Source organism: Carcharhinus amblyrhynchos, chromosome 13 (genome assembly GCF_965287045.1).
Source record: "Carcharhinus amblyrhynchos chromosome 13, sCarAmb.v2.hapA, whole genome shotgun sequence".
In the NCBI taxonomy this organism is placed as follows: domain Eukaryota; kingdom Metazoa; phylum Chordata; class Chondrichthyes; order Carcharhiniformes; family Carcharhinidae; genus Carcharhinus; species Carcharhinus amblyrhynchos.
The window spans coordinates 70952597-70966231 of NC_137336.1; the positions used below are offsets into that span (position 1 = coordinate 70952597).

The following is a 13635-nucleotide window of genomic DNA, read 5'->3' on the forward strand; positions in this document are numbered from 1 at the left end:
ACTTAAACATTAGGACAGGCTTTCAGCAAATCCATTTGAGGCCAGGTGCTAAGGGGCTGTTTACACATGCTTTATGCTTTTGGTTTGCATTAAGTGATGAAATTCCTCCCCAGTCAATGCAGTCCCATTGAAAGACCAGTATTTTGGGTAACCCATGGGTGGCAAATGCTTGCTGCAGGTTGTCCAGTGTTGCCAGGGAGATTGGAGTCTTCATGTCAAAAATGGCGATCCACTTAGAGTGAGTATCAACAATGATCAGGAACAACGTGTCCATCTATAAACTTTGTCTTGACGTTGGTTACCATGTTTGACCAGGTCTTCAATGTCCTTGTCGATCCGGGCCACAACATGGAACTTCATTTTCATTTTCATTGTTCCAAGGTGCACACAGTACAACTCTTGAAAAAACACTTTCTGCACAGGAGTAGGGACAACTACTCTCCTTCCCCATAACAATTCCCCATCCTCACAACTTAACTGAGAAGACACGCTCAAAATTGCTCAGGCTTGTTATGATGCCACCCATGAAAGACCATACGTTTGACCTAAGTGATAAGTAGTCTCTTTGGGTCCATACTTTACTTGTGCTAACACAAGTAGTGTGTCCAACAAAAACTGCACCAACCTCCTCAGAAGACAAATACGGGACTTGGTTGACAGAGTACACTTCGTCGTCCAGTACTTTCCCAGAGCAGAGAAGCTATAACATCTTCAACATGTCATCGGTGAAGACAAATATCTCGCCAAGGCCATCCCCACACCCCCCACTACTTGCCTTCAAACAACCACACAACCTCAAATAGACCATTGCTCACAGTAAACTACCCAGCCTTCAAGAGAACAGCAACCCTGACACCACAACCGTCGCAAGATGTGCCGGACTATCAACACAAATGTCATCATCTCATGTAAGAACACCACCCACCAGGTACACAGTACATACTCTTGCAACTCGGCTAACATTGTCTACCTCAAACACTTCAGGAAAGGATGTCCCATGGCATTGTACATCAGTGAGACAATGCAGATGCTACAACAACAGATGAATGGACACTGCTTGATAATCACCAGGCAGGAGTGTTCCCTTCTTGCAGGAAACACTTCAGCAGTCAATGGCATTCAGTTTCTGATATTTGGGTAAGCGTTCTCCAAGGCAGCCTTCAAGACACACAACGCATCATCGAGCAGAAACCGATAGCCAAATTCTGCACACGAGGATGACCTCAACCGGGATCTTGGGTTCATGTCACACTGTAACCATTTGGCCTGGATTTGAAAAATCTCATTAACTGTTCTGGCTGGAGACAATTCACATCTCTTTAACCTGTGCCTAACCCTCTCTCCACTCACGTTGTCTGCGCCTGTAAAGACTTGATTACCTGTTAAGACTCGCATTCCAACCTTATCTTGTAATTGAGTCTGTCTCTGTATATATATATATATATGCCCTGTTCGTGAACCCAACTCTCCACTCACCTGATGAAGAAGCAGAGCTCCGAAAGCTCGTGCTACCAAATAATCCTGTTGGACCTTTAACTTGGTGTTGTGAGACTTCTTACTGTGCCTACCCTAGTCCAACGCCGACATCTCCACGTTGTGTCCAAAAAGTTGAGGGCAAGGATGATTTCTTGTGGCACCAATAGCAGTGGAATAATCTGTGGCATAGGAACTTGCCTTGCAATAGGGGTGCCAGGCTTATATTTCAATGTTTAATTATAAGCTACTAGCAGCAAAGCCAATCGTTGGACCCTAGTTGACGTGATGAGGGAATGGCCTTGTCCTTTCTGAATAAGTCTATGAGTGGTTTATGGTCACTTACTACTGCAAAGTAACATCCATAGACATATTGGTGACATTTTTTCACACCATAAATAATGGCCAAACATTCCTTTTCTATTTGAGAATAGGCTGTCTTGGCATCTGTGTGCTAGAAACGTAAGCAATAGGTCACTCCACACTTTCTTCTATTTTGTGGGACAATACTGCTCCTATCCAGCAGGGTGCAGCATTGCAAGTCAGAACTATTTCTTTCGAGAGATCAAAATGAACCAGAAGGTTTGTTGACTGCAACACCAGTTTGACTCCTTCAAAAGTTTCTTTTTGGAAGTTTATTCCAATACCAGCTCTGGTACTAAAAAGAAAATGCAAAGGTGCTAGCAATGCGAAAAGGTTAAGGATGAATTGGTCATGATAATGTCTGTTTTGATTTTTGGGGGCTGGTGCTCCCTTGATTGCTTTAATCTTCTCCATAAGATGAAATCCCTGGGCATCGACTTTGAATCACAAAACTTTGAGAGCTTGGAATATTTTTCTCTCTTTTAGTCTAATTCCTGCATTTTAAAACCTTTGTAGGACTTCCTCAAGATTTGCTAATTTTTCTTCCTCAGAAGCTCCCATAATTAACACATCATCTAAATAGTCATGACTTCCCCTCAATGCCTTGCCCAGCTCCAATTGCTGGTAGGCATAACTCTTGTCAAATTTCGTATCAGTTAAGCCATTAGCTAATTTGGAATATAGGTCTTTAATTCTAGATATTGGCTACCGATCCAATGTAGCAGCATAACAGATTGTCATCTTATAACCACCACAGATTCTGACAGTCCTATCTGGCATAATGGGTACAATGGGGGTACAACTGCATGAGCTTAATTATTCCCAAGTCTCCAGCCACTTCAGCTCAACTTTGACGTTTTGATGTAAAGCATAGGGCATTGGATGAATTCTGTAGAACTTGGGTGTTGCCTCAGTATCAATGTACATCTTTTCCTTGATTCCCAGCACCTTGTCCAGTTCATTCTAAAATACTTAATATTACATGAAAATTGTCTTCATCAATGTTGAAAATCTCTAACCAGTTTAGTTTGATTTGACAGAGCCAGACTCGGCCCTTGAGACTGGCTCCTTAGTTCTTGACCATGATGATTGGTAACTAGGCTGATGTTGGTATGTTACTGGGGCTGTTTCAAGACTTATTCAGTGTATGTGGCCAGCCTGGCTGTTGTGTTGTTCAATTTCAAGGGCTGGATCTCACCCTGCAAGTACCAAATGTCTGATCTCCTACAATAGTGATAGAGGTTCCTGTATCCACTTCTATACTTAGTGGTTGGCTATTCACTATTAACACTATTGTGATTACGGATGACTTATTTGTTTTAATATTGTTCAATCTGTAAACTTCAGATTTTTCTTTGGAGTCATTCCCTAAACTATGGAATCAAGAGTTTTTTTGTTTATCCCTGGTAAGCTTTGTTTGGTTCTGCAATGAATTTTGATATGTCATTTTCTGTTACAGACAAAATACATTGCATTTCGGGGATGCCCTCCCCCATAGTAGTAGCATTCTTCTAAGCACTTGGTCTACTGACCTGATCTACTGACCTGATCTCTGCACATTGCCTTGCTCATTACTCTTCCGCTCGTGGCTTTCTGTGCCTTTATCACTGGAAACACAAAAACCAACGACTTTCCACCCAAGTTAGTTTACTTCATCTGCTAGCACACTATGCAAACCTGATGCAACTCTTCTGGCACTTTCTGTAGCCTCAGCAATTTCCAATGCTCTAGTCAAGGTAATTTCTGCCTCTGTTAGCTTTTTTTGTATAGAACATAGAACATTACAGCGCAGAACAGGCCCTTCGGCCCACGATGTTGCGCTGACCAATTAAGAAAAAAGCAATGACCCTCTAAACTAAACCAATCCCTTTCCATCCATAAACTTATCCACGGACCTCTTAAACGCCCCCAAACTAGGCACATCTACAACTGCAGCAGGCAGGGCATTCCATTCCCCCACCACCCTCTGGGTAAAGAACCTACCTCTGACATCCCTCCTATAACTACCACCCCTTAATTTAAAGCTATGTCCCCTCGTGCTAGCTTTCTCCATCCAAGGAAAAAGGCTATCACTGTCCACCCTATCTAAACCTCTAATCATCTTGTATGTTTCAATAAGGTCTCCTCTTAGCCACCTTCTTTCTAACGAAAACAACCTCAAATCCCTCAGCCTCTCCTCATAGGACCTTCCCTCCATACCAGGCAACATCCTGGTAAACCTCCTCTGCACCCTCTCCAATGCTTCCACATCTTTCTTATAATGTGGGGACCAGAACTGTACACAATACTCCAAGTGCGGCCGCACCAGAGTTTTGTACAGTTGCAACATGACGTTGCGGCTCCTAAATTCAATCCCCCTACCAATAAACGCCAAGACACCGTATGCCTTCCTAATAACCTTATCGACTTGATTTCCAACTTTCAGGGATCTAAGCACATATACACCTAGATCCCTCTGTTCGTCAACACTATTCAGAGTCCTACCGTTAGCCCTATGCTCTACACATCTGTTATTCCTGCCAAAGTGAATTACCTCACACTTCTCCGCATTAAACTCCACCTGGGCCACCTCTCGGCCCAGCTCTGCAACTTGTCCAAGTCTCTCTGTAAACTATGACACCCTTCTTCACTATCTACCACTCCTCCGACTTTGGTGTCATCAGCAAATTTACTAATCCATCCTTCTATACCCTTATCCAGATCATTTATAAAAATTACGAACAGCAGTGGCCCCAAAACAGATCCCTGAGGCACACCACTTGTAACCGAACTCCATGACGAATACTTTCCATCAACCACCACCTTCTGTCTTCTATCAGCTAGCCAATTCCTGATCCAATTAACTAAATCACCCTCAATCCCATACATCTGCATTTTCTGCAGAAGCCTTCCATGGGGAACCTTATCAAACGCCTTACTAAAGTCCATATATACCACGTCAACTGCCTTACCCCCATCCACCTCTTTGGTCACTTTTTCAAAAAACTCAATAAGGTTAGTAAGGCACGACCTACCCTTCACAAAACCATGCTGACTATCTCCAATCAATTCATTACTCTCTAAATAACTGTAAATCCTATCCCTAATAATTTTTTCTAATACTTTGCCCACAACAGAAGTAAGACTCACCAGTCTATAGTTCCCAGGAAAGTCTCTATTCCCCTTCTTAAACAATGGGACAACATTCACTATCCTCCAGTCTTCTGGCACTATACCTGTGACCAACGACGACCTGAAGATCAGAGCCAGAGGCTCTGCAATCGCCTCTCTTGCCTCCCAGAGAATCCTAGGGTAAATCCCATCCGGCCCAGGGGACTTATCTATTTTCAAACCCTCAAGAATATCTAGCACATCCTCCTTATCTACTGCAATACTATCCAGTTTACAACCCTGTAACCCAGTGTTCTCCACAGCTACATTTACATCTCCCTGTGTGAATACCGAAGAGAAATATTTGTTCAGTGCCTCTCCAATCTCTTCTGGTTCCACGCATAACTTCCCACTGCTGTCTCTGACTGGCCCTAATCTTGCCCTAACCAATCTTCTATTCTTAACATATCTAAAGAAAGCCTTAGGATTCTCCTTAATCCTATCAGCCAAAGTCTTCTTGTGTCCTCTTTTAGCCCTTCTTAACTCACTCTTTAACTCCCTCCTGGCTAATCTATAGCTTTCCAGTGCACTACCTGAGCCCTCAAGCCTCATCCTGACATAAGCCTCCTTTTTCCTTTTAACCAGCGAATCAACTTTAGTGCACCATGGTTCCCTTGCTCGACCATTTCCTCCTTGCCTGACAGGGACACACTTATCAAGGACTCGCAGTAGCTGCTCCTTGAATAAACTCCACATTTCGGATGTTCCCAGCCCCTGTAGTTTCCTAGTCCAACCTATGCTCCCTAATTCTCTCCTAATAGCCTCATAATTACCCTTACCCCAGCTATAACTACTGCTCCGAGGTTCATGCCTATCCCTTTCCATCACTAAGGTGAACGTAACCAAATTGTGGTCACTATCACCAAAATGCTCACCAACTTCCAAGTCTAACACCTGGTCTGGCTCATTTCCCAGCACCAAATCCAATATAGCCTCACCCCTAGTTGGCCTATCTACATACTGAGTCAAAAAACCTTCCTGTACGCTTTGTGTAAAAACTGACCCCTCTAACGAGCTAGAGCTATAGCTATTCCAATCAATATTAGTAAAGTTAAAGTCTCCCATAACAATTACCGTATTACTTTCACTCCTGTCCAGGATCGTCTCTGCAATCCTTTCCTCTACCTCTCTAGAACTTTTAGGAGGTCTATAAAAGACTCCCAACAGGGTGACCTCTCCTCTCCTATTTCTAATCTCAGCCCATACTAACTCAACAGACAAGTCCTCATCAAACTTCTTTTCTGTCACTGTGATACAGTCCTTGACTAATAAAGCTACTCCTCCCCGCCCCCCGCCTCCTTCTCTACTCCGACTGAAGCATTTGAACCCCGGAACCTGCAACAACCATTCCTGTCCCTGCTCTATCCATGTCTCTGAAATGGCCACAACATCGAAGTTCCAGGTACTGATCCACGCTGCAAGTTCATCCATCTTATTGTGAATACTCCTTGCATTAAAGTATACGCATTTCAAACCATGCTCTACTCCACCCCCACGATGCTGTGCTTTGCAGTCCTCATCTATGACCCCCTCAATTTCATCCCTGCTACTCAGGATCCCACCCCCCCTCTGAGTATGTTGAGGTGATTCACACCACAAACTATCTCTGAAAATGGGTGGCACGGTAGCACAGTGGTTAGCACTGCTGCTTCACAGCTCCAGGGACCTGAGTTCGATTCCCAGCTTGGATCACTGTCTGTGTGGAGTTTGCACATTCTCCTCATGCCTGCGTGGGTTTCCTCCGGGTGCTCTAGCTTCCTCCCACGGTCCAAAGATGTGCAGGTTAGTTTGATTGGCTAAGCTAAAAATTGCCCCTGAGCGTCCTGAAATGTGTAGGTTAGAGGGATTAGCAGGTAAATATGTTGCAATATGAGGGTAGGGCCTGGGTGGGATTGTGGTCAATGCACACTCAATGGGCCAAATGGCCTCTTTCTACACTGTAGGGTTTCTATGATATCACTGTGCATTGATTCAAATTCATGCAGCTCAGCCAACTGCCTTGACATTGCGATTGTCTCTGCTGGGTTTCTCATTGTCAAATTAAATTTGTGTGACTGCGTAATCACTGATGCTTTTGGGTTGTAATATTCCTTGACTAAGGCAATGGGCTGCTTGAAGGTTTTTTGTCCTCTGGAAATGTCAGACTTTGAATAAGATTGTAACCTTTGCGGTTCAGTCTTATTAGAAAAATGATTTTCTACTTTGCTTCCCCCAATTTCATTGGCCTTAAAAAGAATCGGAGTAACTCGACATAATGCACCCACTGTTCTAGTGCATGCTTGAATTATTCCCATTTCCCGATCAATAGCATTTTGGCACTTACAATTTGTTGCATCAGTGTTTTTCAAAGGTGTTCAGTGTGAGGATCACTCTCCTGCCTTGTAGTAGATGACAGAAAGGGCTCAGATTTACCTTGTTGCCAGGTATAATAGCTACAAGGTAAAGTCGACCAACTCCACAAATAAACTAACCAATGCTTTATTGAGGGAAGACAGATGTTTCTGAACTCCACAACTCCCAGACTCCATCTGTCAAACAATCACCTCTCTTCAATCAGCCCAATGGGTCATCCTGCCCTGCTAACACACTCTCTTCCTCTCCCACTCTTCCTAATAAAGGGGCACATCACCAAACAGTGAGCTGGAAGCAAGGAGCAAAGGTCATGGACAGGAATGGACAGAGCCATTCCTGTCCATGAGTGAGTAGCATTTGAGTGGGTCTGCTGAAGCCATTCATCCTATGATGTGAACAAGAGTTTGCTATACTGAAAGCCATCTCTGTAATGATGAAATGGTGATATTGATATTCACTGCCCTTGGTTTAAATGATCAGATCGAGCAGAGTGTACAAGGAGACAGGAGTTTCTACAGTTGGATTGCATGTATTTGAGTGATGAGTGGACAGTGACTTTGGGACCATTCCAAATCCCTATCTGTATATTCAGTCCCTTACATCTGCTTTCCGGGGTGTAGAGATTGTTGATCCACTAGTTTGTCAAATTCATTTACGATCTTGGCGAGTGAATATTGTTCACCCTGTCCAAACGCTCCCCATTCCATATTGATGCACATTTCTCCAAGATCACCATCCAATTTCTCAATGTTCTTCATCTGCTCCATGTAACAGGCATTGGTGCCAGTTCCTGCACATTAACCGGGACAGACACACAGTGAGAGTCACACACAATATTACCCGCCACCCACAGTGCAGTGTCACCCAGCACCTGTAGCATTTTCACCCAGCACCCCATGTCACCCAGTAACCAGAGCCCAGCATCCAGTACGCTGTCACCCATTGCCCAGCATCACGTGTCACCCAGGGCCTAGCCTCACCTAGCATCCAGTACCTTATAGCACCCTCAGTGCAGTGTCACCCAGCACCCACAGCTCAGTGTCACCCAGCGCCTCATGTCACCCAGTAGCCAGAGCCCAGCGTCACCCAGCATCCAGTACGCTATGTCACCCATTGCCCAGCCTCATCCAGAGTCCAGTGTCTTGTAGCACCCACAGTGCAGTGTCACCCAGCACCCACTGCTCGGTTTCACCCAGTGGCCCATGTTAGCCAGAGCCCAGTTCACCCAGTAGCCAGAGCCCAGTGTCAGCCAGCACCCATGGTCCAATGTCCCTGAACATTGACCTATCTGTATGTACCATCGCTTCCTGCCCTCTGGGATACATTGAAAGAAAGACTTACCTACAATGAGACCAATTTCACACTTTAGGTCCTGGTAAGCAACTGACATCATTGTTCCAACAGTATCATTTGTAAGAGCAACCACTTCCAGGTCAAGGTCCTGAAAAACCATTACACAGGAAACAAATCAACCATTCACTATGGAAATAGTTACTTGGGGTGCAGGTCAGCCTGTTACCTGGGCTAGAATTTTGTGTACACCAGGCACACTGGGTGGACTGAATCAGAAGCAACCGTGTTTCCCAGTCCCACCTGTGATCAATAGGTCTCCCGCTATTACACTGAATTGCTACTTAAGTGGCAGCCAGTGTGAATTACGGCCGTGTTGAGTGAACGGGGTCAGTGAGAGCATGTGTGCAGTAGGCAGTGATTAATGACAAGCTGCTGGAAGTTTAAAGGTGATGCACTGAGGCTGCTGAAGAAACAGGAGGAAGTCATTACCTTTCGGCGCTGAATAGCTTCTCTCAGGAGCTGTACCACATCCTTTCCAACACAGTCTGGAACATTGAATCCCTTAGTCCAGTTTAACAGGATCGCCTGCAGGGCAGAATAGAACTGGGATTGGTGAACAGGGTATTTATTAATCTGGAATCTCAGTGCTGTTGTAATGAGTCCCCTGAGGATCATGTGAAGCAGTTATGCAGCTGGGTGTGAGTATGCAAATCCCAGGGTTTTCACTATCAATTGTTCCACGCTTACTAACAATTGGAGCTGATCAACACATTGTCACCATCAAGGGTGATGGTACTTGTCTACCATTTGGGGTCTTGTCGTGCCATTTTTCAATGTACAATGGAGCATTTGCTGCAGGATTTACCCAGAGTTGTCTGTAATCTATACAATGTTCTGATAACAGGATCCACTGAGGAAGAACAGTTAGCCAATCGGGACAAAGCCTTGAAGAGATTTGAAAAGGAAGGCGTGCACCTTCCAAACAAATGAGGTGGATGATCTGGGTTATAGAGTGGATGCACAGGGGTTACATCCTTTGGAGGACAAAGTGGGAGGCATTAGAGAAGCACTGGCCCTTAAGAATATCTCACAACTCAAGCCCTTCCTTGGGCAAGTCAATGACTAAGGGCAGTTCCTCCCAAATCTATCAATTTGCATGGACTATTGAAGAATGAGAGGGGTGGTGCTGGAAAACCACAAAAGAAGCCTTTCAACCAAGTCAAACAAGCACTTCAATCATCATGCCCATTAGTACATTTTGATGAGATAATATTTTGACCCCACTAAAAAGTTGGTTCTCACTTGTGATACATCCCTGTATGGGGTGTGAGCTGTGCTACCCCATAGGGTGGACGATGGGTCAGAGAAATCCACCAGAACTCTTTCAAATCCTGAAAAAAGTTATTCTCAAATTGAAAAGGAACGTTCAGCCGTGATTTACGGGAATAAAAGAATTCAATGGTGTCTGTGGGAGACATTTCACTGTCATAACCAAGCTCTGTTAGGGCTTTTTAAGGAAGACAAAGCAAATCCCCCAATTGCATCTGCTGAAATACAATGATGAGCATTGATATTAGTGACTTATGGGTACGCTATTGAACATAGGCCATAACTCTAAGTCATCTCCCATTTCCAGAAAGTACACCACCCCCTCCAGTACCTCAAGAGATTGTAATGGCCCTAAACATTTTGGATACATTGCCTGCGATGGCACAACAGATAAAGGTCTGGACAGGGCGATACAGTGGCACAGTGGTTAGCATTTCTGCCTCTCAGCACCAGAGACCCAGGTTCAATTCTGGCCAGGGGTCACTGTCTGTGTGGAGTTTACACATTCTCCCTGTGTCTGCGTGGGTTTCCTCTGGGTGCTCCGGTTTCCTCTCACACTCCAAAGATGTGTGGGTTTGCTGGATTGACCATGCTAAATTGTCAGACAGACTAGCTAGAGTAAATACATGGGCTTATGGGGATAGGGCCTAGGTGGGATTGAGGCCTGTGCAGATTCGATGGGCTGAATGGCCTCATCCTGTCCTGTATGGATTCTATGATTCTAATCAAGACCCGCTATTCTCAAGAATCAAAAACATGATGCTGCATGGTTAATGGAAGGAAAGAGTTAGGGATCAGATGAAGCCTTATCAAATGAGAAAGGATGAACTAAGTTGTGAGGATAGTATCATCATGTGATTTGATTTAATATTGTCACATGTGTTAGTATACAGTAAAAAGTATTGTTTCTTGCGTGCTGTACAGACAGTGGAGACCGTGAGCTGTTATTCTTATACCTGGAAGAAAGATATTGCTTGAAGAATTACATAAATGTCCATCTGGGCATGTCAAAAATGAAGATGCCAAAGATGAAGTTATGTCTGGTGGGCTGGCATAGATGCTGACATTGAAAATATTGTGCAACAGTGTGACCAGTGCCAACTACAACAGAAGTTACCTGTAACAGCCCCTTTATAGCCCTGGGAATGGCCAGGTCTGCCATGGGTGAAAGTTCATGTAGACGTCATAGTCATGCGGAGAAGTGTGAGGTAATTCACTTTGGTAGGAATAACAGATGTGTTGAGTATAGGGCTAACGGGAGGACTTTGAATAGTGTGGATGAGCAGAGGGATCTAGGTGTATGTGTACATAGATCCCTGAAAGTTGGGAGTCAAGTAGATAAGGTTGTTAAGAAGGCATATGGTGTCTTGGCGTTTATTGGTAGGGGGATTGAATTTAGGAGTCGCAGCGTCATGTTGCAACTGTACACAACTCTGGTGCGGCCGCACTTGGAGTACTGTGTGCAGTTCTGGTCCCCACATTATAGGAAGGATGTGGAGGCTTTGGAGAGGGTGCAGAGGAGGTTTACCAGGATGTTGCCTGGTATGGAGGGGAGGTCCTATGAGGAGAGGCTGAGGGATTTGGGGTTGTTTTCGCTGGAAAGAAGGCGGCTAAGAGGGGATCTTATTGAAACATATAAGATGATTAGAGGTTTAGATAGGGTGGATAGTAATAGCCTTTTTCCTCTGATGGAGAAATCTAGCACGAGGGGGCATGGCTTTAAATTAAGGGGTGGTAGTTATAGGAGGGATGTCAGGGGTAGGTTCTTTACCCAGAGGGTGGTGAGGGATTGGAATGCCCTGCCTGCTGCAGTTGTAAATGCGCCTAGTTTGAGGGCGTTTAAGAGATCCGTGGATAGGTTTATGGACGAGAAGGGATTGGTTTAGGTTAGTGGGTCATTGTTTTGTAACTGGTCGGCGCAACATTGTGGGCCGAAGGGCCTGTTCTGCGCTGTAATGTTCTATGTTCTATGTTCTATGTTCATAGGCCCATTTATGGATACAATATTCCTATTACTGGCAGATGCCCACTTGAATTGGCTGTAAGTGTGCGAGATGAAATCCACAACTTCCTATGCAACAATTGAGAAACTGTGCTAATGCTTTGCCACTCACAGATTACTTGAAGTACCTGTTTCAGACAATGGAATGGCGTTCACAAGTGCCGAGTTGCAAAACTTCACAACATCCAATGGAATTAAGCATATCCGAACAGCGTCATATCACCCCTCATCAAATGGGCTTGTGGAACGAAGGTTGAGAGGCGACCTGATAGAAGTTTACAAAATGTTGAGAGGAATAGATAGGGTGGACTCTCAGAGGCTATTTCCCCGGTTTGAAATGGTCGCTACGAGAGGACACAGATTTAAGGTGCGGGGAGGGAGGTTCAGAAGTGATGTTAGGGGTAAGTTTTTCACTCAGAGGGTGGTGAGTGAATGGAATCGGCTGCCGTCAGTGGTGGTGGAGGCGAACTCGCTGGGGTCTTTTAAAAGACTTCTGGATGAGTATATGGGGTTTAATGAGATTGAGGGTTATAGATAGGTCTGTAGGTTGGTAGGTGATGTGGTCGGCGCAACTTGTGGGCCGAAGGGCCTGTTTGTGCTGTAGTGTTCTATGTGGAACGCACAGCACAAACATTCAAAACTGGCATGAAGAAATTATCATCAGTATCCCTTGAAACAAAGTTAGCAAGGTTCCTGCTTTCTTATAGGACTACCCACATAGAATCATAGAATCTCTATAATACAGAAGGAGGCCATTTGGCTCATTGAGCCAGCACTGACAACAATCCCATTCAGGCCCCATCCCAGTAACCCCATGTATTTACCCTTCTAATCTCCTGACACTAAGGGGCAATTTAGCATGGCCAATTAACCTAACCTGCACACCTACGGACCATGGGAAGAAACCAGAGCAGATATGGGGAGAATGTGTAAACTCCAAATAGACATTCACCTGTGCCTCACAAAAGGTTGCTGCAGAAGATTAGGGTACACGGAGTTGGGGGTAAAGTGTTAGCGTGGATTGAGGATTGGCTATTTAACAGAAAGCAAAGAGTTGGAATCAATGGGTGCTTTTCTGGTTGGCAGTTGGTAACTAGTGGCGTGCCGCAGGGATCGGTGCTGGGGTCTTAACTGTTTACCATATGTATAGACGATCTGGAGGAGGGGACCGAGTGTAGGGTAACTAAGTTTGCTGACGACACGAAGATGAGTGGGCAAGCAAGTTGCGTGGAGGGCGCAGAAAGTCTGCAGAGAGATTTGGATAGGCTGAGTGAGTGGTCAAAGATCTGGCAGATGGAGTATAACGTTGGCAAATGTGAGGTTATCCACTTTGGAAGAAATAATAGTAAAATGGAATATTATTTAAATGGTGAAAAATTACAACATGCTGCTGTGCAGAGGGACCTGGGGGTCTTTGTGCATGCATCGCAAAAACCCAGTCTGCAGGTGCAGCAGGTGATCAAGAAGGCGAATGGGATGCTGGTCTTTATAGCGAGGGGGATAGAATATAAAGGCAGGGAGGTCTTGCTGTAACTGGTGAGGCTGCAACTAGAGTACTATGTGCAGTTTTGGTCCCCTTATTTGCGAAAGGATATATTGGCCTTGGAGGGAGTACAGAGAAGGTTCACCAGGTTGATATCGGAGATGAGGGGGTTAGCCTATGAGGAGAGGTT

The 13635-nt window shown here is 44.8% G+C and overlaps 1 protein-coding gene across 1 annotated transcript in view; it reads right to left on the reverse strand.

The window, feature by feature from the left end:
- LOC145351969 (hexokinase-1-like) overlaps positions 1 to 13635 on the reverse strand; it is an 84663-nt gene that overhangs the window by 16374 nt on the left and 54654 nt on the right. Inside the window, exons 6-8 of the mRNA XM_080201812.1 lie at positions 9121 to 9216; positions 8680 to 8779; positions 7939 to 8128 (exon numbers count right to left, since the gene is read on the reverse strand). Of these exons, the coding sequence (XP_080057938.1) occupies positions 7939 to 8128; positions 8680 to 8779; positions 9121 to 9216 (386 nt within the window). The remainder of the gene's footprint in view (positions 1 to 7938; positions 8129 to 8679; positions 8780 to 9120; positions 9217 to 13635) is intronic.